The sequence below is a fragment of the Heliangelus exortis genome, chromosome 2 (genome assembly GCF_036169615.1).
Source record: "Heliangelus exortis chromosome 2, bHelExo1.hap1, whole genome shotgun sequence".
NCBI lineage: Eukaryota > Metazoa > Chordata > Aves > Apodiformes > Trochilidae > Heliangelus > Heliangelus exortis.
In genome coordinates this window covers 150,679,526-150,701,851 of record NC_092423.1, presented here as the reverse complement: position 1 = coordinate 150,701,851, position 22,326 = coordinate 150,679,526, and the positions used below count along the sequence as shown (strand labels likewise).

The 22,326-nt window shown below is 49.9% G+C and overlaps 2 protein-coding genes across 2 annotated transcripts in view; both read right to left on the bottom strand.

Moving 5' to 3' along the window:
* The window catches only part of LOC139792985 (rho GTPase-activating protein 39-like), an 89,250-nt gene extending 81,539 nt beyond the window's left edge, over window positions 1-7,711 (bottom strand). Inside the window, 1 exon segment of the mRNA XM_071736978.1 lies at window positions 7,668-7,711. Coding sequence (XP_071593079.1) covers window positions 7,668-7,711 — 44 coding nt within the window.
* An 11,189-nt stretch (window positions 7,712-18,900) lies between these two features.
* On the bottom strand, window positions 18,901-19,290 carry LOC139792984 (feather beta keratin-like). The gene has a single exon (XM_071736977.1). The coding sequence runs from the start codon at window positions 19,270-19,272 to the stop codon at window positions 18,901-18,903; it is 372 nt and encodes a 123-aa protein (XP_071593078.1). The 5' UTR covers window positions 19,273-19,290.
* Between the last annotated feature and the right edge of the window lie 3,036 nt (window positions 19,291-22,326).

Sequence of the window (22,326 nt, the reverse complement as noted above, 5' to 3'; positions counted from 1 at the left end):
ACCAAACATCTTGCTCCATACCAGAAACACAACTTCCAATCAGCGTTCAATCCAGGAACAAAACCTTCTCAGATTACTCTGTAAAATAAAATAAGCAAAGCCTTCTCCCCTCTGACAGTCTATTTCAGGCCTCATTTGCTGCCAGTTTTACGAGACATTAATCAACAATCAAAAAAATTTCCACATCTTTCACTGCAGGAAGAGAGGTTTCTGTTCTCTAAAGGACAGCACTGGGGTGATGATGCATCACGAGGACAGGGCCCTGCCTGCCCTTTTCCATCTCCTTCCCATTCATTGTTTAGAAACACTTCAACAATTTTAATTTATTTTTTTTTTCTTTGAGATGAGGATATCCAAGTTGCCTGGCCAACCAATCGGGTCAGAAAGTTAAGGGTGATGGGTTTGACTCCCTAAAATATTTGGGCATCCCTCACGCAGAGCTTTTTTTTTTTTTCTTAATGAGAATACTTCAAGGGGAGGAACAATCCCAGCAGCAAGAGGAGAAAAAATAAATACAATTGCCAGATCTATTAAGGGCAGAGAAACAGCGAGGGATGAAGAATTTGAGAAAGGAGGCACCTCCCCTTTTGTAACAACACAATGTGGTTCTTTCACTGTGAGCCAGGAGCTGGTAAACTGAGAAAACCAGCTTTGAGGGGGGAGTAATTTAAAGAGTAATTCAAAAGGCAGGGTGCAGATGCTATCCAGAGAGTGAACTTCTTTCCCTCAGCACCTGGAGAACATTCAGCCCTCCCTGGCTTCTTGGCAACTGGTTTTAAAAATAGCCAGGCTGGGTTAGTTACAAAGTGGGGGAAAATAATAATAATAATAATAAAAAGGATTGCAGCAGATATGTTTGTAACTTTTTTTTTTTTTTTTTTTTTTTTTTTGAGGAGGAGAAGGAAAGGTCTAGGTTCAATGAGTTATCTAGAGCATGTAAGGAAATAATCACTGAAGCAAAAATGCAGGAGGGAGAGCATGGCTGTTGAAGACAGGGAGGAGAAATTATGCTTTGAAAGGGAGGAAGAACTCTTAGGGACATCCAAAATAAAGTTTCTCACTGATATTTATTGTCTGGGGCAAAGATGTCCCAGGAAGCACAGCTTAAAACCCTGTTGTGCAGCAACAGTGGCTACAGTCAAGTTAAAAATCCTTTTCCTGATGATTTATGATCCAGCTCCCAGAGCTGATGCCCTCCACAGCTCTGCCACACCATCAAGTAGTCACAGAATACCAGGTTGGAAGGGACCTCAAGGATCACCTTGCAGCTCTACCAGATTCTACATAAATTTTACTCTTGGAATCAGCCCAGTCCCTAGAGACATCTCAGTTGTGGTTTTGTATCAGTTTGTGGTTTGTTTGGGTTTTTTTTTAAAGGTTGTTGGGTAGAGGTTTTGCATGTTTGTTTATATCTTGTATATTCACAAGGTGAGCAGCTAAAACCTTCCCCTTACAGAAGAGGAACAAGACACCTCAAGTCTTTGGTCTCAATTTGATTCCCAGAATGGTTTGAGGACTTGAGCCTTGCCCAAACCGGTCTCAAACCGAGATACCTCCTCATGAGACACCGTGTCTGCTGTCTAGATTATAGTTTACCTAAAAACTTAGCCAGAAAAACTTGCCCTGGATCTTCAGCTTCACCAAAATCTAAATACAGACTTCAGGAGTCAGAGCTGATCAACCCAGGAGAGATAAAGTCAGGTCAGTTGATTTGAAGAAGGAGAAGCCACAAGAGAATGGTGCTGGAGCAGGGATTTAGGAAGCTGCTCCTGCTTTGTGGAGGGAAGTTGTCTGCACCAACACTTTGCAGGTTTCTACAGCTCAAGGCTCCCATCCCACCACCATTTCCCAGCTGAGCACCCCCCACGTGGTGACAGCAGCTGCTGGCATGCAGCTTAAGGACTGGATCCAAGACCAAAGTAGGTCACCTTCAAATCTAGGTAGAGAAACTGTGGATTCACCTAATCCTCTGGGATAGCTCCCAAGAAAGCTTTAGACAAGCACAAAGTTGGGACAACTCCTTCCCTGGGGCTCTGCTTGAGAACATCAGGCTCATCCTTAGAGAGGACCTACATGAAGGAAGAAATTCTTCACTGTGAGGGTGGTGAGACTCTGGAACAAGTTGCTCGGAGAAGTTGTGGCTGCCCCATCCCTGGAAGTGTTGAATCCCAGGTTGGATGAGGCTTGGAGCAACCTGAGGTGGTGGGAGATGTCCCTCCCCATGGGTGGGGGGTTGAAATGAGATGATATTTAAGATCCCTTCCAAACCAAACCAGTCTGTGGTCCTGCCAGGACTGGCTTAAGGATTTTTTGAGACTTAGAAGTCCTGAGGGAGAGATGAGTTGTAGATATCACCACCACAGGCAATGAAGCAGCTTTCAACTGCTGCAAGCCCAAGCTCTAAAGATAGAGTTGTGTACAAATGGGCTGCTGGGATTGTCCCAGATTTTACCAGGTTTTAAATATTAAAGAGGTGAAGGAGCAGCACTGTCAACAGGGAAGCAAAAAAACAAACATGCACCAGATCTACCACCAGCTGCACCACGCTCCAAAGCAGCTCTGCTTGACAACACATGCCCAGGAGGTCTGATGTCAACCTGATCACCCATGCGTGGATGTTATTTTCCTGTCTTTCAGAAGCCAGGCATGCCATAAAACACTTGGAAAAAAAAATATTTAGGATGAGATCTGGGATTCAACTACACCATCGAAAATGTCTGGGAACCCTGTGACTGGTTGATGGGGTTCTTTTGAATGATAGAATGGTTTCGGTTGGAAGGGACCTTAAAGATCACCCAGTTCCAACCCACCTGCCATGGGCAGGGACACCTCCAACCAGCCCAGGTTGCTCCAAGCCCCATCCATCCTGGACTTCAACATTTCGAGGGATGGGGCAGCCACAGCTTCTCTGGGGGAGCTGGGCCAGGGTCTCCCCACCCTCAAATTAAAGAATTTCTTCCTCATGTCCAATCTAAATCTCCCCTCTTCAAGTTTGAAACCATTTCCCCTTCTCCTCTCACTTCACACCCATGTAGTAGCCCTACCCCAGCTTTCTTGTAGCCCCTCCCCTGTAGGATGGAGAAGCTTTCTCAACCATAAAATCATTAATTTGGGTTGAAAGGGACCTTAAAGATCATTCAGTTCCAACCCTGCCATGGACAGGGACACCTCCCACCAGCCCAGGTTGCTCCAAGCCCCATCCAACCTGGGCTGAGACACTTCCAGGGATGGGGCAGCCACAGCTTCTCTGGGCAACCTCTTCCAGGGTCTCACCACCTTCACACCAAAGAATTTCTCCCCAAGATGTCCTCTCCATCTCCCCTCCTGCAGCTGGAAACCCTTCCTGCTTGTCCCATTTCTGCAGGTTCTTGTCAAAAGTCCCTCCCCAGCTCTCCTGGAGCCCCTTCAGGGACTAGAAGCAGGTCTAGATAGGTCTATCACCTAGACAGACGATGCTATCTTATAACTCATACAATTATAACTCACAGTCATTGGTCCAAAAATGCCCAATATAGGTTGGGAAGAAGAAAGCAGAAGGGTTGTCCTTTTAAAGCAGAAGAAAAAGCTGGCCTTGCTATCCACACAACTTCTCTGCTAGAGCACTTTGTCCACTCTGGGCTCCACAAAAAGGACCTGGAGCTGTTGGAGTAAGTCCAGAGGAGACCCTGGAGCTGCTGGGAGGGTTGGAGCAGCTCTGCTCTGGAGCCAGGGGGAGAGAATTGGGGGTGTTCAGCCTGCAGAAGAGAAGGTTCTGGGGAGACCTTCTTGCAAGCTTCAATAATTTAAGGGGAGGTCAAAAAAAGATGGGGACAGACTTTTTAGCAGGGGCTGCAGTGGCAGGACAAGAGGTGATGGTTTTAAAGTAAAAGAGGGGAGATTTAGCTTAGATCTAAGGAAGAAATTTGGGATGATGAAGGTGGTGAAACAGTGGCCCAGGTTGCCCAGAGAGGTGGCAGAAGCCCCATCCCTGGAAACATTGAAGGTCAGCCTGGATGGGGCTCTGAGCAACCTGATTTAGTTGAAGTTGTCCCTGCTCATTGCTGGGGAGGGGGGGGTTTGGACTGATGACCTTTAATTGTCTCTCCCAAACCATTTGATGATTCTCTGTCACCTCACTGCTCTGACATTGCTGGGTTCATTAGCATATATAAACATATCTTCATTAATGTTCATCAAATTTGTTCAAGAGTATGCTCAGCATTGCTGTTAAACCCAACAGCTGCAGCAGCTCTCTAGGACTAACCATCAAAACCACTTTGTGGTTGCAAACACAGTAGAAAGTGGCTCCTGTCCCACCCAAACAGCAGCAGCCAAACCAAAAATAATCCCCCCCCAAACCAAAAATAACACCTCAAGCCCCAAATTAAACCCACACACCCACCCACCACACACTCACCCCCACGGATATGGGGGGAAACCACTTGTGAAAGGTGATGTTGGTGAAGAATTGGGACAACTTCCCCCAGCCCAGACTCAAGCAAACTTCTCTGACCATTCCTATCATCCCAGCAGCACATCCCACGGCACACAAGGTAGGGATCCTCCTGGCAAAGCCACAGCCAGCACCAGATTTATTCACATTAATCCTCCTGCATTTCCTTCACCCACCTTTTTTTTTTTAATTCAGCTACAAAGCTCTGGGCTCTTGGCCAACTGGCTGCACCTCCTCTCCCCTCACTCCCTCAGAGCTGCAGGTTACAGCATTTCTGCTGCTCTTATTAGGATAGTTAATGACCTAATTTAAAGCCAGGGAGAGGATACCCAGGAATTAAAGGCTCCTCAAATCAAGTTCCTCATAAATCACAGGAAATTCAGTGCTTCTCCAGGCACCTCGAGATCAACAATATTCATTTTTTACCAGTTTTTGCTCCCTCCCCTCTTTTTAAGGCACCGAGGAATCTCAGTGTTTGAAAAGCCCCTTTGAAAAGCTCCTTTGAAGACATCTCCAGACCCTTTTTGGAGCTACATGGAGACATCTGGCTGGCAGACACCCTAGACCTTGGTTTTTGTCTTGATCTGCAGCAGGAACAACCACAGTTTTCAGTGGGAAAGACCCTGCCAGCAGCTCCTTGAGCACCAAAGACATCCCCAGAGAATGGAGGCCCCCCCCAAAATTTTTCTCTTTCTTCCCAAAGAGCCCTGAACATTTTTTTCTCCTCAGGGGATTACCACCACTCAAGACATAAAGATCAACACTAAAGAGAAATTTAGACTTTGAAAACCATCCCAGGTACTGACTGCCCTGCCATGGTCAAAACTGCTGCACGGAGTTTGATTAATCCCCATCTATTTTGGAGAAAAATTAATTCTCCACTTGGTACAGGCCAAGAAGTTCTTGGTGGACAAAGATCTCCAAAACCCTCCCCCCTGGAGCTTCCCTTTGGAATAAGGGAAGCATTGTTGGATATCTTGAGCTCTTGCACCCTTTGCATGTGATGGGGAAGGAATAATATATCTCCTCCCACCCCCAGAAAAGCAACTTGGGAAGAGAAGGACATCTTGTGAGCAAGAGCCACGATCTCACATCCAAATATTGCCTGTTCCACCCCCCCAAAAATAAAAAAACACCCCTCAGAAGCTGGATGCTGGGATCACAAGGGCTCAGATATTAAAAACCAGGAAAGGTGCAAACGAGGCAGGTTGGAACGATGGTGTGGGAGATGAAGACTCAGCCACCACCTGGGAAAATGTTTCCTGGAGAAGATCAACCAACTGTCCAACCAACCATGGACACCACCACAGTGGCACAAAGCACAGATCCACCCAACCAGAGGCACATCCCTGGGCCAAAGCCACCTGCTGCTCACAGGTACCCTTAAAGCTCACCCCAAGCTCCTCAATTCCATTCATTTTCTTTTATGAACCACAGGATTTTTTTTTTTTTCCCCTGAAATTTTTTTCTTCTTTTTTTTTTTTCCCCCCCCTCCCCTTGAGCCCCCCTCAGCTGCGTGTGCCAGGTGAGGTGCTCAAAGCCCAGCAGCTGTGGGTTTATCTGCAGAGGTCACCCAAGGGTTGATTAAACCGCGACCGCGGAGGAAGGAAGGAGGGGGGTGGGGGAGAATTTAAAAAAAAAAAAAAATTAATTAATTTTAAAAATTAAAATAAATAAATAAATAAATTCCCCATCCTGCAGTTTTTGCAGCCAGAGAATGCTGCAGGTCTTGAGGAAGCAGCAGAGCAGAGTGGAAAGGAGGAGGGAGGACCACCCCCCCCCCCCAACAACCAGCATCTCACCACCCACCCACCCGTCCATGTGAAATCAATCAAATAAATCAAAAAACATTCCAGCACAAACTCGGACATTTCTCCTTCCTCTTCAAGACCACCAGGGAGTCCTCACACTCCACCCCCCCCCCCTCCACCAAACCTCTGCAGCCCCCCCACACCCCTTCCCAGCATCCACACCCACTCGCACACCAACCCGGGTGTGTGTGTCCCCTCCCCACGTATCCCCCCCCCTCTGCCACACCGTCCACCTCTGTAAAAACACCTTCCCCATGGAGGGGGGGGGGGGGTTCATCCTGATCCTGAACCCCCACCCCTGCAGAGGACCCACAGGGAGCAGGATGAGGTTGGATCCAGCCCTTCCCTAACTCCCCCATTGAGTAGGGAGGGATCCAACCCCCCCCCCCCCCCCCCCATAGGGAAAAGGGGGGGATCCAGCCCCCCCAAGAGGGAGCAGGGTGGGATCCAACCACCTCCATAACCCCTCCATGGGGAGGAGGGTGGAATCCAGCCCCCCTCCCCCCCGCCAAGAGGGAGCAGGGTGGGATCCAACCCCCTCCATAAGGAGCAGGGGGGGATCCAGCCCCCTCCATAACCCCCCCATAGGGATCAGGGTGGGATCCAACCCCCTCCATAAGGAGCAGGGGGGGATCCAGCCCCCTCCATAACCCCCCCATAGGGAGCAGGGTGGGATCCAACCCCCCCATGGGGAGCAGGGTGGGATCCAACCCCCTCCACAACCCCCCCCATAGGGAGCAGGGTGGGATCCAGTCCGTCCATCCCCCCATTTTCCACTGCACCCCTGGAAATCAGGGTGGGGCTGGAATCCATTCCCCCCCCCCCCCATCTTCCTACTGCAACCACAGGGAACCAGGTGGGTGCATCCAGCCCCCCCCTCCCCATGCACCAAAAAACCAAAGGAAAGGGGGTGGTGGGGGGAAGGAAAAGTGGGGCTGGGCTTCACCCCACCCCCCCCACCCCACACAGCAGGGAGGGGGGGGGGATCCAAACCTACACCATGCAGTACTCCCCAAAAAACAACCCCCAAGGTGGTTCTGACCCCCCCTCTCCCCCCCAAATAAGCAGCCCCCCCCCCACCATATACACGCAGAGACACATCACCCCCTCCTCAAAAAAGAGGCGGATAGCCCATGAGGGGGTGGGTGAGGGCAAAACACCCCCAAAAAGGTGGGGGCACCTTCCTAAAGGTGTATATGGTGGGGGGGGACCCCCCAGGGGGTCATTAGAAGAGGCCCAGACCCCCCTTTGGACCCCCCCCCGGGGGGCGCTGAGGGGGGGGGTCTGGGCCGCTTTCAATAGGGGGAGCAGCCCCCCCCCCCCGATCAACCTGAAGCCCCCTCAGGGTGCCCCCCCCATTCCAAATCACCCCACCCGCCGGTGCCGGTTTCTCACCTCTCCGCCATGTTCCCCCCGGCCTTTACCGCTGGATCTCGGTGGTGTCCCCGCTTTCGTTTAGGTCACCCATGACCCCTTGTGGAAAAACCTTTTTTTTTTTTTTTTTTTTTTTTTTCCCCCTTTTTTTTTTTTTTCCTTTAAAGGGCAGTTCTCCAAAAAAAAGAATTAAAAATAAAGATATAAAGCGACACACGGCACCACCGCCACCCCCCCCCCTCCCACCCCCACCCCCCCTAGCAAACGCCTCACGAAAGCCCCCGCGGCCGCTCCCGCCGCTGACTGAGGGGGAGCTGAGGGAGCGCGCGACGCCGCTCACCGCCCCCCCGCCCAACCGCCGCGTCCTCCGTCACCAGCGACAACGGGGCAGGCAGCCAATCAGAGAGAGACAAAGGGGTGGAGGCGGGAAACGTGGCCACGCCCCCGAAGCGCCGACCAATCGGAGGATAAAAGAGCCGCGGGGGGGGATGGGAGTTGTAGTCCGCTCGGAGTCCGCTGGGTGGCGCGCATGCGCGGGAGGAGGAGAGGTGGGGGGAGAGGTGGCATGTGAGGGTGTGTGGGTACGTGTGTGTGTGTGTGTGTACGTGTGTGGGTACGTGTGTGTGTGTACATGTGTGTGGGTACATGTGTGTGTGTGTGTGTACGTGTGTAGGTACGTGTGTGTGTGTACGTGTGTGTGTGTGTACGTGTGTGTGTGGGTAGATGTGTGTGTACATGTGTATGGGTACGTGTGTGTGTGTGTGTACGTGTGTGGGTACGTGTGTGTGGGTACGTGTGTGTGTGTGTGTGTGTGTGTGTGTACGTGTGTGGGTACGTGTGTGTGTGTGTGTGTGTGTGTACGTGTGTGGGTACGTGTGTGTGTACGTGTGTGTGTGTGTGTGGGTACGTGTGTGTGTGTGTGTACATGTGTGTGTGTGTGTGGGTACGTGTGTGTGTGTACATGTGTGTGTGTGTGTGGGTACGTGTGTGTGTGTGTGTGGGTACGTGTGTGTGTGTGTACGTGTGTGTGTGGGTAGATGTGTGTGTGTGTACGTGTGTGTGTGTGGGTACATGTGTGTGTACATGTGTGTGGGTACGTGTGTGTGTACATGTGTGTGTACATGTGTGTGTGGGGGGGTACATGTGTGTGTACGTGTGTGTGTGGGGGGTACATGTGTGTGTACATGTGTGTGGGTACGTGTGTGTGTGTGTGGGTACGTGTGTGTGTACATGTGTGTGGGTACGTGTGTGTGTACATGTGTGTGTACGTGTGTGTGTGTGGGGGGGTACATGTGTGTGTACATGTGTGTGGGTACGTGTACGTGTGTGTGTACGTGTGTGTGTACGTGTGTGTGTGTGGGGGGGTACATGTGTGTGTACATGTGTGTGTGTACGTGTGTGTGTGTGTGTACGTGTGTGTGTACATGTGTGTGGGTACGTGTGTGTGGGTACGTGTGTGTGTGTGTGGGTACGTGTGTGTGTGTACGTGTGTGTGGGTACATGTGTGTGTACATGTGTGTGGGTACGTGTGTGTGTGGGGGGGGGTACATGTGTGTGTACATGTGTGTGTGTACGTGTGTGTGTGGGTACATGTGTGTGTACATGTGTGTGGGTACGTGTGTGTGTGTGTACGTGTGTGTGTGGGGGTATGTGTGTGTGTGTACGTGTGTGTGGGGGGCACATGTGTGTGGGTACACGTGTGTGGGTTACATGTGTGTGTCGGGGTACATGTGTGGGGGGTACATATGTGTGTACATGTGTGTGTACATGTGTGTGTGTACGTGTGTGTGCGACTGCACATGTGTGTGGGTATGTGTGTGTGGGTACGTGTGTGTGTACATGTGTGTGTTTCTACGTGTGTATGTGCACGTGTGTACATGTGTGTGTGTACATGTGTGTGGATACATGTGTGTGTACATATGTGTGTGCACGTGTGTGTGTGTACATGTGTGTGGGTACATGTGTGTGGTTACATACACGTGTGTGGGCACATGTATGTGGGTACATGTGTGTGTGTGTTCGTGTGTGTGGGCCCATGTGTGTGGGTACATGTGTGGGTACATGTGTGTGTACGTGTGTGTGTGAATACACGTGTGTGTGCGTACATGTGGGGAGATAAATGTGTGTGTGGGTACAAGCGTGTGCGTGTGGTATATGTGTGTGCATGTGTGTGTACATGTGTGTGTATACATGTGTGTGGGGGGTACATATGTGTGTGGGTACATGTGTGTGAGTGTGGGGTTTTGTGTGCATGTGTGTACATGTGTGTGCAGAACACGTGTGTGCACATGTACATGAGGATATATGTGCCTCGGGCACCATGTGGTCATATAGACACACGTATGACTGCAGCACATGCGTGCACACATCCGTGCATCTGACACGTACACGTGTGTGTGCATACAGTGTGCATGTGTGTGTGCAGAACACGTGTGTGCACATGTACATGTGGATATACACGCCTGAGACACCAGTACATACGTGTACACATGCAGCATGCCCTGCACGCATCCATGCCACTCACATGTAGAGGTGTGTGTGCGTGCAGTGTGCATGCAGAGCACACGTGTACATGTCTACATGCAGATACACACGCCTGAGACACCACTACATGCTACACACACGTGTCTCCATGCCATCTGCATGTGTGTGTGCAGAAAGCACACATGAAAGCACACTCAGCTCTCATGAACACGTGTGTGCATACAGACATGCAAGGACAGGAGCTTCAGGCACCGTGTGCTCATGTACACACATGTATGAAAGCAGCACGTGTTCACACTGGTCCATAAAGCTCACACATATGTGTGTGTGCAGAAAACACGTGTGTGCAAAAACACAGATACGTGTGTGTGTGTGCAGAAAAGACGTGTGTGCAGATGTACATGCAGATATAACCCACACGGCTCTCATGAGCACACGTGTGTGCATACAGACATGCAAGGACAGGAGCTTCAGGCACCGTGTGGTCATGTACACACATGTATGAAAGCAGCACATGTGCACACGCATGCAGCTCACACGTACGTGTGTGCACACCCCCCCAGGAGAGCTCGGAGGAGCTTCTGCCCCATCCCTGGAGGAGCTGAAGGCCACGTTGGGTGAGGTTTGGAGCCACCTGGTTGAGCAGGAGGTGTCATCCCTGGTCATCCTCTTGGAACCAGGTGGTCCTCAAGGTCCCTTCCAACCCAATCCCTTCCAACCCAACCCTTTCCAAGATGGTGCCAGGAGCTGGGAGCAGCTCCCAAATTGTCAGGAGAAGACAGGTTTGGTCATGGTAGGAAACCACACAGAGATCCCTTTTGAAGCTCTGGGTTAACTCCTGGCGTGCAAAACTGGAAGGAATTTGGCCAACTGGGTGGTCTCGGAGTCAACGTCTCCAGTGCCTGAGATCCTGGGTGCTCACCCAACGCCACATCTTCTGCATGCTCAGCTGGTGGCTTTTTGGGGCAGAAAGCCCCAAGATCATCACAGTTTCTTCTTCAAGCTCCTTTGAGATGTGCAGGACACATCCTGGGGGGTATAAAATCATCAGATGGTTTGTGTTGGAAGGGACCTTGGAAGAACATTTAGTCCATGACCATCTCCATGAGGACCACCTTAAATTAGATCAGATTCTTGGGAGCCCTGTCCAACCTGACCCCCAGGACTGGAGCTTCCACCACCTCATCATCTTTCCTTACACCAAGGACACTTCGGACCTCGTGTCCTTCATTGCAACCTCGGAGGAACCTGTTGTAGGAACTGGAGTAAAACCAGACCTGAAACCCCATTCCTGGATGAGCTTAACGTGAACGTGTGGGTGATGGGAGAAGCCACCCAGCAGTTTGGTTGTAGCTTCACTGGAGGACATCATCTCCTGCTTCGGTGAGGTCCCTCACGAGTCTGACCTCAGCTTGGACTGGGTCAGCCCCACTTACTCCAGTAACCACCAGTTCGAGGGCATCCATGTGGAGGACCAGAGTAGGTGTCCTGGTTTGGGCCAGGATAAAGGTGATTTTCTGTCTTGGACTTTTGCTTTCAGCTGAGTCTCTTGGAAGGAGCTGCACTTGCTGAAATGAACAGCAAGTTTCTCAGGCAGTGTCTGCTGCTGGGACTGATCCCACTCGATGTTTAGAGTTCCAGCTGGAGAATGGGGTGCAGAACCAAGGCCACTGCTCAGCTCTGAGGAACATTTGGCCCTCTGGAAGGAGAAAAGGAGGCAAGAGGTCCCAGCTGCAGCCCTCCTTTGGGGAGGAACAGACAAGAGAAATGGCCAGAATTGACCAAACAGAGGATTCCATCCCATCCACCTCATCCTTAGGAGAAATTGGAGGGATCACCAGGGTCAGAGCCCTTCCTGCTTCCCCTTCTTCCCCTGTGCCTGTTTGCTTGGGCATCCTGGGAGGATTCCATCCCTTCCTCTGCCTGTGCTCCTGCTCCATGCCAGCCTGAATCTGTGTGTTCCTGCCTCCAGCTCCCCACTGCTGCTGACCCCAGGAGTCCAGCCTGGACTTTCCCAGGGCTGCCCTGCAGCCTGGGTGGGGATGGGAGAGTTCTTGGGGGAAAGGGGGGAGGAACCTGGGATCCATTTTCCTGGATATTTGTAGAGATTTAGTCAATTTCCTCTTTACAATTCCTGTTCCATTAAAGCTGTGTGGTTTAGTTTCCAACCCATCAGTCTCTCTCCCTTATTCTCTCTCCTTTCTTTATCAGGGAGGGGAAGGGGAATAATAGGGAGCATTTGTTATTTGGTTTAATTGCTGGGCCAGTGCATAACAGTGGGCTTGGCAGACCATGCAAGGAAACCAGACTTGAAGGCCAGAAGACCTCAGGACTTTTCAGACTGACCAGAGGTGGTACAAGCTCCATGAAATGTCCTGGAGGACAAGGGGCAGTGCTGGGAGTCACCTTCTTCTAAGGCCATCAGAGGCCACCCAGTCCTCAGCCCACGTCCAACTGGGGAAACTGGGTTCTCCAGTGTGGGTTTGGGGGGAAAATAGAGATGGCTGAGCAGCTCTGGGGTCAAAATGCAATGAAGAGCAACATTCTGTTGCTGCATTCACAAACCTCATGGAGACAGGAGGGTCAAGACCCAGTGAAATATGACAGAGGTTTCTTAGAGGGCTTTCTGATTGTGGAACAGAAAGACTGGACACGGAGAGTCCTCAGGGAGTCATAAGATCATCAGGTTTGTGTTGGAAGAGACCTCTGAAGATCAACCAGTCCAACCCCTTGCAGTAAGCAGGGACATCTTCAACCAGACCACGTTGCTCAAAATCCCATCCAACCTGACCTGGAATGTTCCCAGGGATGGGGCATCTCCCACCTCTCAGGGAAACCTGGACCACAGGCTCACCATCCTCAGTATAAAAAAAATGTCTTCCTGCTAGCTGGTCTGAATCTCCCCTCTTTGAGCCTGAAACCATCAACCCTTGTCTCATTGCAACAGCCTTTCCAAACTTTTGTCCTCATCTTTCTTATGCCCCCCCCCTTGAAGAATTGAAAGCCCTCAAGAATGTTTCCTCAGAGCCTTCTCCAGGCTGAACAACCCCAACTCTCTCACCCTGGTTCCAGAGCAGAGCTGCTCCAGCCCTTGGAGCATTATTGTGGCCACCTAGAGGGGCCAGAGGAATGGAGAGAGGTGATAGAAGCCCAGCTCCCTGCAAGATAGGAGGACCTGGAGAACATGGAGCACAACTCTGGGACCTACAATTCAAGAAGGAGTTGGAACTGTTGGAGAAAGTCCAGAGGAAAGCAGGGAGATGTTGGGAGGGCTGAGCAGTTCTGCTCTGGGGCCAGGGGAAGAGAATTGGGGTTTTTCAGCCTGGAGAAGAGAAGGCTGCAATGGGGAGACCTTAGAGCACCTTCCAGGTCCTGAAGAGGCTCCAGGAAAGCTGGGGAGGGACTTGGGACAAGGGCCTGGAGGGATGGGATGAAGGGGAAAGGTTTCCATCTGCAAGAGGGGAGAGGGAGAGGAGATCTTGGGGAGGGAGAAATTCTTTGGGGTGAGGGTGCTGAGCCCCTGGTTGCCCAGGTTGCCCAGAGAAGCTGTGGCTGCCCCATCCCCAGGAAGTGTTTAAAGTGGATGGGGCTTGGAGCACCCTGGGCTGTGGGAGGGGTCCCTGACCATGCAGGGGGCTTGGAAATGGATGATCTTGAAGGTCTCTTCCAACCCAACCCAAACCATTTGATGACTCTGTGAAGTTCCTATGAAGATGAAGCTCCCTCAACAGCTCAGCTCTGGCTCACAACTTCATCTCTGGGGCTTTGACCTCTGCTCCTCCCTTCCAGGCCATGTCCTCCCTTCACTCTGCTTTCTGGGGACCTTGAAGGAAACCATTCCATCTTCAATACCTTGTGATAAACGCACAATGCCACCAGCTCAGGCCCATGGCTACCTGCTGCCTCCATCACCATGGAAACAGAAGACTGTTGTGTTTTAATATTTTTAGGCTCCATAAAGACTTGGAACGTCTTCCAGCCCCCCAGACAAGAAAAAGAATGAAAAAAAGAAAATAACCCCACCTTTCCTTCAAGGTTCATTTGCAAAACCTGCAGAAGTCCCTTAACAGCTGCCCCCCAACCATATTTCTCCACATCTCCTCATCACACCCACTGTCCAAATGAAGGAGCCTCTGGAATCAACCAGGGGTTGTTGGGACATGTAGGTGGGGACACCCCCAAAACAAGGACAGTTTTTCATGGAATGGTTTGGACTGGAGAACTGGGGAGGAACCATGACAGGTGGCCCTACATGGGTGTCCCAGGGTCTTTGCAGCATGGATGGAAGGTGACGTGGACATGGGAAGTGGTGGGGACAGTGGCTTAGGGATGACTTAGCAAGGGGTGGGGAGGAAGATGACAAAATCCGAGGACACTGGAGATGAGGAATGGTGACATGTGATGGGTGTGTGATGATTATTTAGCACCATCTGGTGAAAGGCCTGGAGGACAAGTCTTTCAAGGAGCAGCTGAGGGGCCTGGGAGTGTCCATCCTGGAGCAAAGGAAGCTGAGGGGAGAACTTCTTGTTCTCTACAACTCCCTAAAAGGAGGATGGAATGAGGTGGGCTTGGTCTCTTCTCCCAAGGAACAAGTGACAGGACAAGAAGAAATGGCCTCAGGTTGCTCCAGGAGAGGGTTTGTTTGGAGCTTGAGTAGAATTTCTTCCTGGAAAGGGTTTGGCAGGCTGGTGGAGTCCCCATCCCTGGGGGTTTTTAGAAGCCACGTAGATGTGGTGCTATGGGCCGTGGTTTAGCACTTGGCTCAGTAGTGTAAGCAGCTAATCCTGGAATTGATTTGCAGGCACATGAAGGACCAGAAAACCATCAAGAGGGGTTTTCAACATGGCTCCCCAACCAGGGAACCAACCAGATAACCTTCTGTGGTGGGCCCAGGATCTTGTGTAAGGGACAGTAGATAAAGGTGTACCTGAAGAGTCAATGCTGCCTCAAATCCTGGTGAACATCTGTCACACCCCACAAGTCACATCTCACAAAGTGACCCCCAAATGTGGGGACCAAACAAAATATCGTGTCCCACAGAGCGGGTACCTCTCTATGTCCCACGGAGTGGGCACAAGTAGGGTTCCCCAGAGTGGGGGTCGACCCAGGGAGATTCAGACTGGACCCCTTTGCTTTCTAAACTCCTTCAGAAAGAAGCCTGGGTGTGTCTGGGCCAAGTCCTTCTCTTCAATTAGTCTCTTTTAACGACCCATTTGGCGAGATTAAGTTTGGGAATTCTCTGCATGGTGCTCAGGACTAAATTTATTAGCCAGGAGGTTTGTATAAAACACAACTTTACTTAAAAGTGAGTCAGATTATAACACAGGTGAGATTACAACTAGCAGAATTATACAGGAAGGTGCTTTCAGAGCACTGGATTGCAATTTAGCAAAACTTAAGAATGTTGTCAGCAGAGCAGGTTGCAACTAACAAAACTTAAAAAAACAACGGGGAGTAAAACTTAAAGTTGGAAAATCTGTTACCCTCATGTGCCAAGATAAGGTTAGAAATATATATATATATATATATATAAAACTAAAGATAAAGAAGAGAGAGAAGATATCACCATCCTTGGATCCAGTGATGATCTTGGTAGGAAGTTTGGGTCCCTGGACAGCGGGCACGCATCCAGGGTTTTGAGGGTGCCTCTTTTATGCCTCCTGACCCCACCATTTTTGGGGTGGCTTTGGCATCTCTTGCAAATCCAGGTTTTCACTTGGACCCCTCCAGATGGGATGACACAGCAATAGCCCTGATTTCTGCACATGCACTCTGTCCAGTGGCCTTACCTGGGGCACACACAAGATGTCACTCTGCCTCTGCAGGTCCCTTATCAAATAATCTGGGAGAAGTGGCTGATAATGGCAGAGCTGTACTGCCACCCAGTGAAACCTGACCAGGCTGGAGAAATGGGCTGAAGAACCTCAAGAAGCTCAACAATCATAGAATCATTCAGGTCGGAAAAGACCTTTAAGATCATCAAATGCAACCATTACTTTGCCAAGACCACCACCACACCCCTCAGCAACATCTGGGGGACAGATGCTCCCTGTTATCCCCTCACAAGGGGATATTATGACCTCCCAAGGGAAGATAAAAAGGAAGTGATGGAGAAAATCTTCAAGGGTGGAAAAACCCCCTAGAACACATTTAACAAAGTGATAACAACAACAGGAATATTAGTAGGCATATTAATGTGAATATAATGTGAATATTAATAGGAATAACAGGGAAATATGCTCAATTTTTTAAAGTATAAATATACTTATAAATACATATATAAAAAATAATATATTTATATAACTGTAACTATAACTATAACTAAATATATATTTATAAATAAATAAATTTAAGGATATATATGACCATATAAATATAGAACCCTTATACCTCAATTGGCAATTCTGTCCTGACCAGAAAAGTCCCAGACTGGACCCAGCAGCAGATGTTTGGATCCAGGACCCTGACAACAGTCTGCCAAAAACTTTGGAGAGGCCATGCTGGTCCTACTCCTGGGGGTGACAAGAGAAAGGTGACCTGTCCTGGTGAACAATGTCCTTCTCTAGTGAGAAGACAAGGTGAGGGAACACCAGCAGCACATGGAGAGAGGACAAACCAGCAATCCCCCAATCCTACCAGTACACCATTCAGAGAAGCCAGCAGAGAGCTTTCTGATGAATCATTTTATACCGAGCATCATGGGAAGGAATACTGTGATTGGTCCATTTGGGTCATCCTCTTCTCCCAATAGGCACAGCTTCTCCCCCCATTATAATTGCCCCATGGCCAAGCTGGCAGCAGCTGGTGGTGTCCCAGGTGGGATTTGGATTTATGGCTTTGGGAAATGTTCATCCTGGTGATCTCAAACCAGGACAGGAGATGGGACTGACAGGTCTGTGGTCTCCTGGATCACCACTTCCACCCATTTTCTAAACTGGAATAGCACTGAACATCTTCCAGTCAGGAAGGACCTTTCCAGATACCCTCCAGGGAAGGAGTCAGCCAGGTAGGGAGTAATGTCTGGAGGTCAATTGGACAGAAAGCAGCTTAGCTGAGAAGAACCTTGTGGTCATAGTGGAGAACGTGTAGAAGCTGAGGTTGTGAGAAATGGGGCCACCAGACTCTAGGGCAGGATTAGTAGAAGTGTTGCCATTGTTCTTTGTCTGCATGTCCTGTCCCACAGAGTAGTGGTGATGGGTGCTCAGTGCAGTGTGTGGCCAGTCAAAAGTCCCTTTTCTAGGGCTGAGTTTTTGGGCCAGTTCTCCCTAATATCCTTCTGGATGATCTGGGGGACGTGATAGAGTGCACACTCAGTAGGTTTTCGGATGACAGGAAGTTTGGGAGGAGTGTTGGTCTCAGAAGGCTGTGCAGAGGGGTCTGGAGAGGCTGGATTGATGGGCTGAGGCCAATTTGATTAGATTCAGGAAGGGTCGGTGTCGGGTCCTGCACTTGGGTCACACCAACCCCAGGCAACGCTCCAGATCTCGGGAAGAGCAGCTGGGAAGTGTCAGGAGAAAAGGAGCTGGGTGTGTTGGTGAGCAGTGGAGAGAGAACAGGTGAGAGAAAGAACTCTAGAGACAGCAAGAGGAGACAGGAAGTGGTCCAGGTTCCAGAGCAAGGAATCACCTGAAGCCTTTGGTGAAGGCCTCGGTGAAGCAGATTTTCTCCCTGCAGCCCATGGAGGGCCCTGGTGAGGTAGGACAGGTGTCTGTGCTGCTCTGTTGGTGGGTGCACGGCAGGCAAGAGGCACGCTGGGCCAGTGCAGAGCTGGGCTGAGGGTGCCAGGGAGTCAGGTGGGCTCCCATTGGCCCCCAGAAAGGGGGTTGTGTAACTGGATGTACATCAGTCCCTGGGGAAAGATGGTTTGAAGCACTGAAAGGCCATGATGGTGCTGAAGAGTCTGGAGCATCTGGAGCATATGAGGAGAGGGTGAGAGAGCTAGCTGGGAGTCTTTAGCCAGGAGACAAAAATGGGTGAGAGATCTCATAAGTGTGTCTGAATGCCAGACAGGATGAGATGGAGCTGAGGGAGAGCAGCTCTTCCTGGTGGAAGAACTAGCAGGACATGAGTCCATAGGCACAGTGGAAAATAACAGGTATTCCACAGGAAGGGAAAGCAAGACCTTTTCATCGTGAGTTAGTCAAATGGTCAAAAAGGTGATGGAGTCTCCATCCTTTCAGATACAAAAACCCAGACAGGCCATGCACTCAGAAAAGCTGATGAAGCTGGCCCTGGTGTAGTATTGGTGATAATGGACATGTTCTGTGGAGGTTGCTGCTGAAGTTAATGATGGTGGGGCAGGTGAAGGTCTTGTGTCACAGGCTGCAAGGCCTCCTGTGCTACTTGGTCTTGTCATTGCTCTGGTCAAACTCCCTAAGTGAGGACTTGCAGGTCTTTTCCACCCACCCTGGGTGGATCTTGATCTTTGGTTTTGTTCTTTTGTGACTGGATGAGCCTTGGGGAAAGTAAGGAAGAGGAGGCATGTCTGGCTTGGATGCAAAAGAACTTTATTGATTTTCAAAGCAGAGTGAAAAGGCAGGAGCATTGAGCTGGAAGGGAGCATATCTGAGGTGCAAATAGTGCAACCACCAGTCAGCATCCCTTGTGGAAGACAGATCTTGCCAGAGCACCAAGGTCTTTGTGCCTTTTGATGTGAGGAGAAGAGAGGAGATCCCTGATGTAGTTTGGCTTGTGAGAAGGAGGTATCAGAGGAGGAGGCATCAGACGAGAAATGGTCTCCCTTGATGTGGTGGGTTGCAGGGTGCAGGTGTTTGCTGTCATAGGTTGTAGGGAGGGCCCTTAGCAGATGCCACAGCCTCCTCTACCTCCCAGGCCATAGCCACATCCATAGCCATAGCCCAGGCCTCCCAGGCCGTAGCCCAGGCCATAGCCCAGGCCTCCCAGGCCATAGCCCAGGCCATAGCCCAGGCCGTATCCGGAGTTGATGGGCACTCCCAGGGCACTGAGGTCGTTGCCCACGGCAGCGGATGCGGAGGATCCGACGGCGGTGCTCTGGGGGAAGGAGGTGAGGATGGGTCCTGGCAGGGTGACGAGGACAGCAGGAGGTTGCATGACAACGCGGGAAGCCTCACACTGCCTGACACAGGGCTCGTTGCAGCTGTTAGCCAGCGGGGTGGGTCCGCAAGAGCCGCAGCGGTCGTAGCAGGCCATGTGTGTGGTGTGGAGGGGTGGCTGTGGAGGAGAGAGAGGGTGTTGAGAAAGCGTTGGGGCAGAGTGGGTGAGGAGAAGGCAGGAGGGGCAGGGGGTTGAGGCTCACCTGGTTGTTGGTGTCAGCGGAGAAGGGTTGAGGAGAAGTGTGCGAGGGAGAGAGGCGCTGGGCCGGCTTTTATGCTGGTCCCCGAGGGGCGGGACAGCCTTTGGGCATCATTGTGCAGCAAGCAGCTCCTGAGGACACAGCCTCCTCCTCAGGAATGAGGATCTTTTCTGCCTCCATCATCCCTTTTTTCTGCCTCCATCGTCCCTTTTTATCTTCTTTTATTAAGGACATGCCTTCTGACCATGTTGACAGTCTTTAGGTGAGGGGAGGTGTGTTTGGGAGTCTTTTCCTGGCAGATGTATGTCATGGCATTTTTGGAGACGTGACCAAGCCCCAGGAGTGGTTGGGTGCCATCAGCGTGGTTCAATTGTGTCATCACTGAGCTTGGAAGTGGGAGACTTGTAGAGTCCCTTCCAAGCCAAACCATTCTATGATCTCATAGCAGTCGTGTGGTGAGGTTTGCGGGCAGGTTGTGAAGGAGAGCCCTGAATTCCTGTCAGCCCTTGCGGTGTGCTCTGGGCTTTGGAGAAGCGCTGGGCATGAGGCTGTGCCTGGTTCATCACACTGCTTCTCTTGCTGCCATCTCACAAGGATTTTCTTTAGTCCTTGTTATTCCTGCTGGGTGTGCTCTGTCTTTGTCTTGGTGTCCTTCTTGCTTGTTATGTTAGAGGTGGGTGTGTAGGTTATGGAGTGAGGGGTTGCTGTGTTCTGGTTTGTGAGTAGGGTTCCAGTGATGGAGTGGCAGATGAGGCCATGTGGGAGAGAAGCAGCCTGAGTGAACTGAGATGTTTGGCTGGAACTGAGGGAACGTGGAGACTTTATGACCTTATCAAAAAGGGGTTTGTAAGCTCAGGACTGCGAAGAACTTGTGAGATGAAGTTTAGAGAAAAGTGGAATGGCCAAAAGTAACTAGAACGGAACCCAGAGTAGTTGCTTGGGACTGAGTCTTTTGCAGGCTAGTTTTGAGGGAAGCAGCGGGGTTCTTGAACCTCAGAATGGTTTGTTTCATCTAGATCCAACCAAATTGTGATATTTTTCATAATTTCAACATTTTTCCTCCCTTTTTGTCATTTTTTGACTTTTTTTGTCATTTTTCCTCATTTTTCCTCATTTTTCCTCATTTTTCCTCATTTTTCCTCATTTTTCCTCATTTTTCCTCATTTTTCCTCATTTTTCCTCATTTTTCCTCATTTGTCCTCATTTTCAGCATTTTTCATCTTTTTTTGTCATTTTTTGTCAGTTTTTGTAATTTTTTGTCATTTTTCGTCATTTTTCATCATTTTTTGTCGTTTTCGTCCTATTTTCGTTTTCATCACTTTTCATCAGTTTCCATCTTTTCGTCATTTTCATAATTTTCATCTTTTTTCGTCACTTTTAGTCATTTTTTAACATTTTTCATCATTTTCCATGATTTTTTGTCATATTCATCTTTTTTCATCACTTTTCGTCACTTTTTGTCACTTTTTGACATTTTTCGTCATTTTTTGTCTTTTTTCGTCATTTTCGTAATTTTTTATCATTTTTCGTCATTTTCATTTTTTTAATTTTCGTCATTTGACTCATTTTTCATCATTTTTCATCTTTTTTTGTCTTTTTTCACAGTTTTTCATTGTTTTTCGTCACTTTTGTCACTTTTGTCATTTTCGTCATTTTCGTCATTTTTGTCATTTTCATCACTTTCGTCGTTTCCCATCATTTCCCATCATTTTCCATCGTTTTCTGACATTTCCCGACATTTCTCAACATTTCCCAACATGTCGAGTTTCTTCCACTTGACCACATTTCTCCAAGTCCTGTTGATATTCATGGCTGAACACAGTGCTTTGGTTGAAAGTGAGAAAAACCAAAGTGTTTTTCTCCCATTGTCAGAGGGCGCAGGCAGTTCAAGTTGTCGTTTGGTTTTGGAGGGAGAAAACGAGAAGGGTGAAGTCGAGCAGGGGTGAGGGAAAGGCTGACGGAACTAATGACTCTTTGCCTCAGTGTTTAAAATCCGACCAGGTTGTCCAGATCTCCATCCCCGTGGGAAGAGTGGGAAGAGTTGGACCAGGACTCTAATGAAGCCCCCATCATCCAAGGGAAATCCTAGGGGACTTTCTTCAACACTTAGACACTCAGAGGTCTCTCCAGGGAAGGTTTCTGAGGGAGGTGCTGGAAGTGTTCCCCGAGCCACTTCCCATCAGCTGCCTGGAGGTTGCCCGGGTTGGATCTTGATGCCATGTTCTGTTCTTTGTGAGGCTGGAGTAGCGTTGGGGAGAGAAAGGAAGAGGAGGCCTGTCAAGCTTGGATGCAAAAGAACTTTATTGATTTTCAAAGCAGAGTGAAAAGGCAGGAGCATTGAGCTGGAAGGGAGCATATCTGAGGTACGAGTAGTGCAACCATCAGTCTGCGTCCCTTGTGGAAGACAGATCTTGCCGGAGCACCAAGGTCTGGTTTACCTGGTTACTCAGAGCTTTCATGTGTGTACTCTTTGCTGGGTAAAAAGTTGTCTGGATGTCCTGTCCCAAAGAGTGGTGGTGATGGGTGCTCAGTGCAGTGTGTGGCCAGTCAAAAGTCCCTTTTCTAGGGCCGAGTTTTTGGGCCAGTTCTCCCTAATATCTTTCTGGATGATCTGGGGGATGTGATAGAGTGCACACTCAGTAGGTTTTCGGATGACAGCAAGTTTGGGAGGAGTGTTGGTCTCAGAAGGCTGTGCAGAGGGTTCTGGAGAGGCTGGATTGATGGGCTGAGGCCAATTTGATTAGATTCAGGAAGGGTCGGTGTCGGGTCCTGCACTTGGGTCACACCAACCCCAGGCAACGCTCCAGATCTCGGGAAGAGCAGCTGGGAAATGTCAGGAGAAAAGGAGCTGGGTGTGTTGGTGAGCAGTGGAGAGAGAATAGGTGAGAGAAAGAACTCTAGAGACAGCAAGAGGAGACAGGAAGTGGTCCAGGTTCCAGAGCAAGGAATCA

Coding starts and splice junctions, on each gene's coding strand:
- LOC139792984 (XM_071736977.1), bottom strand. CDS start 19,272: ATGGCCTGCTACGACCGCTGCGGCTCTTGCGGACCCACCCCGCTGGCT.